This window comes from Cucurbita pepo, chromosome LG02, assembly GCF_002806865.2.
Source record: "Cucurbita pepo subsp. pepo cultivar mu-cu-16 chromosome LG02, ASM280686v2, whole genome shotgun sequence".
Lineage (NCBI taxonomy): Eukaryota > Viridiplantae > Streptophyta > Magnoliopsida > Cucurbitales > Cucurbitaceae > Cucurbita > Cucurbita pepo.
In genome coordinates, this window is record NC_036639.1 from 10,529,261 (window position 1) to 10,536,694 (window position 7,434).

The 7,434-nt window shown below is 34.3% G+C and overlaps 1 protein-coding gene across 1 annotated transcript; it reads left to right on the forward strand.

The window, feature by feature from the left end:
* The first annotated feature begins 4,934 nt into the window (after window positions 1-4,934).
* On the forward strand, window positions 4,935-5,522 carry LOC111789348 (copper transporter 6-like). The gene has a single exon (XM_023670089.1). The coding sequence runs from the start codon at window positions 4,935-4,937 to the stop codon at window positions 5,520-5,522; it is 588 nt and encodes a 195-aa protein (XP_023525857.1).
* Window positions 5,523-7,434: the final 1,912 nt, after the last annotated feature.

Consider the following 7,434-nt stretch of genomic DNA (forward strand, 5'->3'; position numbering starts at 1 on the left):
GATTCCGGGATAATTCGTTAGTAATTTTCTTCTTCTTCNCTGCTTACTGAGATTATCGATAGAATTAGGAAAAAGAAATTTTACAATTATTATTATTATTTGAGAGTTTTATTTTCTTTTTATATTTTTATAATTAGCTTAATTTTTCTTGCCTTTTCAAAATTTAAAAAAATTGAATTATATTTTGAAAATATACATTTATTTATTTATTTATTTCCCTTTTTCCCCCTTTTAATTATTTTGGTTGAATTAATAAATTATCAAAGAAAATTGTGAAATTCAAATCTCTATTAAATCCGTGAACATATGTTTTGTTTTCTACTGCAAATTTAGATAACGTGCAAGCTGTCGATTTTCTTTTTCTTTTTCTTTTTCCAATGATTAATTTATTCTTCATTTAAATAATACTTTATTCTCGTATATTAGTATTAATTTATTTTGTTGTCTCTATTTAATAAAAAAAAAAACATTTTTGGTTTCATTATTTGTAAAATTTAGCTTAAATGTTGCGTCAGCATCAACAAGAGTAGCGAATTATATGGGAACACGTGGATATGGAAAGTCAAGAAAGGTATGGTTTTGAGACGGTTGCCTTTTTTTTCTGCATTAATTGAATTGAAATTAGCTTATGAATTTTGCAATACAATAAATATTTAATAATTGCATGGGTGAAATTTATACTCAAATCAACCAATTTGATTACATTTTATATGACTTTTCAAATAGCTTAGATTATTAATATCATTAAGTCAAGTTTTGAAAATTTCAAAATTAACTATATATTTTTATTTTTAGAACTTAGTTTGAAATTTAATGGTCACCAAAGGAGGTATAAACGGTCTGTCTTTTTTTTTTTTTATTGGGTTTATTTTGTTTTAGAGAAAATCAATAATGGTGTGATAATTTCCTGATAAGATAAGGAAATCAACTACAAGGGGGGTAAGATTCGGATTACCTTGTTGATCGAATATCTCAAGCCAAGAACACTTTGTTTGAGATTCGAATCACTCCAGAAGTAAGATCGATCATGTCTAGCTTCAATGATTCTTGTTGATCAAATATCTCAAGACAAGAACACTTGATTGAGATTCGAATCACTCCACAAGCAAGATTGATCATGTCGAGCTTGAATGATTCTACATGCAATCTAAACTACATAGAATTGCAAAGAAACTTAGCCATTGGCTAAAGAAAAGCACAAATGCTTCTTTTACTATATTTTCCAAGTCTACCTTACAAATACAACATACATGGCTTTATATAGCCTCAAAATGAAACTATTAAAGGCATTTCAAAAGTTGTAACATTCATACTTAATGGCCATAATTAGCCATTATGTAATTGTAACCTAAAGTAAATAAAATGTCTTAAAATACATTAACTCTAAATTACTCTAAATTGTAACCCACCCAAAATTTATAACCATCAAACTTCATTCTTCTTCAATGTAGCATGAATTGAAACATTCTTTTGATAATTTTGACAACCTTTTCTTCACATCTTCATTGAAGTATATTGTATGATTGATGTCTCTTGGTTCATATCATTCTCCACTTCTTCAAGAGGATTCGTCCTCGAATCTATTTGTGTAACTTTGCTGCAAAAAATAAGTTATGGAAATACGACGGACCTCACAACACTCTTTTACACAAATGAAGCTTTCATTCTTACCTCTCAAATTTTTTTTTAGTAGAGCCCAGATTAGATTTTTTTTATTTTGGATCGATTAAAAACTAAAAAGATAAAAAAAAAACAAATTGAAAAGAAACGCAAAGGAAACATATATCCGATCTTGAGCCTGAAGCTCTGATACCAAATGATAAGATAAGGAATCATTACAAGGGGAATAAGATTCGGATTACCTTGTTGATCGAATATCTCAAGCCAAGAACACTTTGTTTGAGATTCGAATCACTCCAGAAGCAAGATCGATCATGTCTAGCTTCAATGATTCTTGTTGATCAAATATCTCAAGACAAGAACACTTGATTGAGATTCGAATCACTCCACAAGCAAGATTGATCATGTCGAGCTTGAATGATTCTACATGCAACCTAAACTACATAGAGTTGCAAAGAAACTTAGCCGTGGCTAAAGAAAAGCACAAATGCTTCTTTTACTATATTTTTCAAGTCTACCTTACAAATACAACATACATGGCTTTATGTATAGCCTCAAAATGAAACTATTAAAGGCATTTCAAAAGTTGTAACATTCATACTTAATGGCCATAATTAGCCATTAGGTAAATGTAACCTAAAGTAAATAAAATGTCTTGAAATACAATAACTCTAAATTACTCTAAACGGTAACCCACCCAAAATTTATAACCATCAAACTTCATTCACATGAATTGCAACCTCTTTTGATAATTTTGACAACATTTTCTTCACATCTTTCGTATATTGTATGAATGATGTCTCTTGGTTCATATCATTTCCTCTCGTCATTTTAAAATTCTTTAATATCAGAGTAAAATTGGACTCTTTTCTAAAAACTAGTCTTTTTTAATTAAAATTTTAGACCAACAAATTTTATTAAAATATTTTCAATGTAGGGTTTCATTCCATTTACAAAATGATAATTTAATGGTAAACCAAATTTAAGATTTTATTGGTCCTCTAATTAAAGTGTTATATTTCTTCTATTGGGAATGGAAGTGATTTCTTTCTATACTCCTCCTTTAGGCAGGATCCTCAAATGTATAGATATGTATAGATGCGATATATATATATATATATATATATATATTTTATGGATTTAAAAATAGTTCTAACTATAAAAATATGTTATTCAATCGCTATTCTTCGATAATCTCGGGTCACAAATAGATACTTCCATAATGAAAATTAGACTTCACACTCACTATCTCACATCTTTCACTCCAAGGATATAAAGTCACTCGGTGTTTATGCTCATAGATGTAACTTGTGGTAATATGTAGCCAATTAAGAATTTGTGACACCAAGTATTTTAATGAACGAGTCTTGAACACAAAAATGCATTTTTAAAGTTAAAAAAAATAGAAATGAACATAAAAAAAAAAAAAACGTTAATTTTGGAAGTGTTTCTACGAACTCGAAATAAAAGAATCAAACACTTTTATTTTTTAAATACTAGAAACAAGAAACCGTCACAAGCTATAGTGATTATTATAACTTAATCTTCAAATTTTTACTTTCTTGAAGATCGCCTGCTTGATTAATTTAATGGTTTAGGGTTTGTTTCTGTTAGCTTCAAAATGATGCGTTTATTGGTCTAATTGAACGTCTGACTACATAAAATATATATAAATATATATATATATTTAATGAGACTTGGACTCAACCAGCACAATGAAAAAACATTCCTTATAAGGGTGTGAAAATCTCTCCACAAAAGATGTCCTTTCAAATTTGAGGCTAATTACTATACTTAACTGGCTAAAACGTTCGTGCTTCTTTGGAACACCTTAACCCAAGTTACAAAGATTATTTTAATCTATGTGTAGCAGCAGCTTATTATTTTAATTTCATCAACCAAATGTCAACTTCTTGACATAAAATAGCAAATGGATAAAGAAGTTGGAAATACGAAATAAGACCAATAATAATATAATGTAAAATAAATAAAATAAAATAAAGAATAATTAATTTACAAGTAGACTTTGGAGAGAGTTCATTTCCCCCTCAACTAAATATATGATTATTAAGACTTTAATTTAATCTCTCAATTAATTATTTTTTTTATTACTAAAATAATGTTACCAAATAATAATCATAATAATCATAATAATAATAAAAAAGGCATGAAACATGCTATTTCATCTCTACCTTATCATGGTCAACCATCCTATCCACCTTTTTTAAATTTGAGCCGAACTCTTAATTTCGCTGACTTACGAGATATAACCTTCACCATGACATTAATGACGTAACTCTTCACGTTTTCCGCAATAATAACGTAATATCATCATAATATATTTAAAATTAGAGTTTTTTTTTTTTAATCACTAGTTTTTACCGTCGTTACCTTTGAGTTCATGATGTTGAGTTTTGCGTGACTAGTGTCACGGTCATGTTTGTCCAAGGCGTGTTGTCCATGGCCGCATGCCCTTTTCATGTCGAACCCTTTATTTTATTTTATGTTGTATTGCTTTACTATTATATTTTTTTTTTGTTTGTGTGATCATTCGACGAAATCATGTCTAGGCTTGCTAGACCTGAATCGCTCCAAAATGTATTTTAGGGGGTGTGACTAGTTGTTAACTTCTACCCCTGATTTTGTATGACTGTTCAGCAGAATCACGTATAGGCCTACCAAACATGAACCGTCTCAAAATGTACTATAAGAAGATACGACTAGCGGTTAAATTCTTCCTACCCAAAAAAGTTATATGCTACTTAAGTCGTTGTGTTGTCTTTGTTTGTATATCATATGACATTACTTTTCAATCTCTCTAAATTTTACTTTCAAACACTCTTTCAAAATCTCTCTGTCTCTGTTCTCTAAAACCTTTTTCTCAAATCGGGGCCAAAGGCTTGAGCATATATCGTCCCGTCGTAGACGACGCGTATATAAATTGGCTTGACTCACTTGCTGTTAAGAAGTGAGTATCACACAATTGCAAAATCTGCTGTCAAGAAAACTGTGATTGTGACAACTAGCGCGGATAGACCTACATGGTGTCCAAATCGATGTTACTAATCCTTGTCAAGCAACATAAAAATAAAAATAAAAATAAAAATGAAATCTATTTTTAGAAATTTATTAAATTTCATTGACCTTAAATTTAAAACTAATTATATATATATATAAGTTTGTACTACAGATAAAATATAGTACAATTACCATTAGTACAGTCATATATAAATAAAAAATTAAAATCTTTTAGCTATAAAATTGAGTGAAGATTATCATTTTTCTCAAAGTCAACAGACAAACAGATTGGCAAAATGAAGAACACAACAAAAATCTTAATTCTCTGTTTTGTAATTTCTGTGTCTGTCTCATCCAAAGCCAACGCCCACGATGTTTTTCCCAACCACGACGGTATGCACTCCGACCCTCCGCCGCCGCCGATGGCTCCGATGAGCGGCGGCTCCGACGACGACATGCACTCTCACGGGATGCCGTCGTCATCAGGCATGACGATGATGCACATGACATTCTTCTGGGGAAAAAACACCCAAGTTTTATTCTCCGGCTGGCCGGGCAACCAGTCCGGCATGTATGCGCTGGCGTTGATATTGGTGTTTTTGCTGGCGGTGTCTGTTGAGTGGCTGTCTCGTTGGCGGCTGATGACCGAGATGGGGCCGAGAAATTTCGCCGCTGGGATCGTGCAGACGGCGGTGCATGGGGTTAGAATTGGAATTGCGTACATGGTTATGCTTGCTTTGATGTCGTTCAACGGCGGCGTTTTTATCGCTGCCATCGCCGGTCATTCATTTGGGTTTCTGATTTTTGGGAGCAGAGTCTTGAACAACACGAAATCAAAGCCGTACGATCAGGGTACGGCCGATCTTCCATCTGGGGTTTGCTGACCAAGTAAATTTTTTTAAGTCTTTCTTAGTCATTCTATCTTTGTGGTCATCAGTTCATCGTGTATTCCTCTTTCACTCTGGATGGATGANCGCCGATCTTCCATCTGGGGTTTGCTGATCAAGTAAATTTTTTTTAAGTCTTTCTTAGTCATTTTATCTTTGTGGTCATCAGTTCATCAGTTCATCGTGTATTCCTCTTTCACTCTGGATGGATGAGATTTAAACCTCTAATATTTATTTTTAATTCAAAAAATGAAAAAAAAAAAACTATAAAGGTAAATATGGATGGTAAAAAGTAAAAAGAAATTAACTTATATGAAGTAAATCTTTTATATTTCATGGGCTTGGGCCTGATTTTTTGTTCGGTGAAAGGCCCAAAGAGAGAGATATCAGCTCATGGGCTTGGGCCTGATATTGTGTTCAGTGAAAGGCCCAAAGAGAGAGCCAAGCCCAATATTGTGTTCAGTGAAAGGCCCAAAGAGAGAGCCCAGAAACATAACCTAAGCCTAAAAGTCATCTTCCCTCGGATGTTTACTTTGGGCAAGTTGGGGAATGGGTGGGTGGGGTGGGTGGGGTGGCCACTTGCGGAAGCCATTAATTAGGTGTTCCTGTCGATTGGGTTCAAAACAAAGCGGAAAAGGTAAGATGAAGGATCTCTCTCTCTCTCTCTCTCTCTCTGTGTTTTTGTTTGGCAAGAGATGAGTGATGCTGGCGGGGGGCTGCCAACAACTTGAGCGCGCCATGCCCCCAAACTGTTTGATAAAATGCCTCAATGACATTGTTGAGCTAAGCCACTAGTCAGTAGTGTGGCTTTTCTTGTCTTGTCTTGTCTATATTGTCTTTGTCTTTACAGCTGACTCAGAGAGTTGAAGAAGATGACAGATTTTGTTGGCCCAATGATCTGAACAAGATCTCAACAAGATTATGTTGTAGTAGAGGATATGAATTTAAAATAAGCAAAAACTAGACTCTTCTTTTACAGTCAATGATGCTCGATCTCGATAACTTTGTCTTTTGCTTCAAGAGGTNATTTTGTTCGGTGAAAGGCCCAAAGAGAGATATCAGCTCATGGGCTTGGGCCTGATATTGTGTTCAGTGAAAGGCCCAAAGAGAGAGCCCAGAAACATAACCAAAGCCTAAAAGTCATCTTCCCTCGGATGTTTACTTTGGGCAAGTTGGGGAATGGGTGGGTGGGGTGGGTGGGGTGGCCACTTGCGGAAGCCATTAATTAGGTGTTCCTGTCGATTGGGTTCAAAACAAAGCGGAAAANAAGCCCAATATTGTGTTCAGTGAAAGGCCCAAAGAGAGAGCCCAGAAACATAACCTAAGCCTAAAAGTCATCTTCCCTCGGATGTTTACTTTGGGCAAGTTGGGGAATGGGTGGGTGGGGTGGGTGGGGTGGCCACTTGCGGAAGCCATTAATTAGGTGTTCCTGTCGATTGGGTTCAAAACAAAGCGGAAAAGGTAAGATGAAGGATCTCTCTCTCTCTCTCTCTCTCTCTGTGTTTTTGTTTGGCAAGAGATGAGTGATGCTGGCGGGGGGCTGCCAACAACTTGAGCGCGCCATGCCCCCAAACTGTTTGATAAAATGCCTCAATGACATTGTTGAGCTAAGCCACTAGTCAGTAGTGTGGCTTTTCTTGTCTTGTCTTGTCTATATTGTCTTTGTCTTTACAGCTGACTCAGAGAGTTGAAGAAGATGACAGATTTTGTTGGCCCAATGATCTGAACAAGATCTCAACAAGATTATGTTGTAGTAGAGGATATGAATTTAAAATAAGCAAAAACTAGACTCTTCTTTTACAGTCAATGATGCTCGATCTCGATAACTTTGTCTTTTGCTTCAAGAGGTAGGAACGTCTGTAACGGCCTAAGCTCACAACTAGCAGATATTGTTCTCCTTACGTTTTCC

Bases quoted from the DNA above. Each gene is read 5' to 3' on its own strand.
- LOC111789348 (XM_023670089.1), top strand. From the start codon at position 4,935: ATGAAGAACACAACAAAAATCTTAATTCTCTGTTTTGTAATTTCTGTG.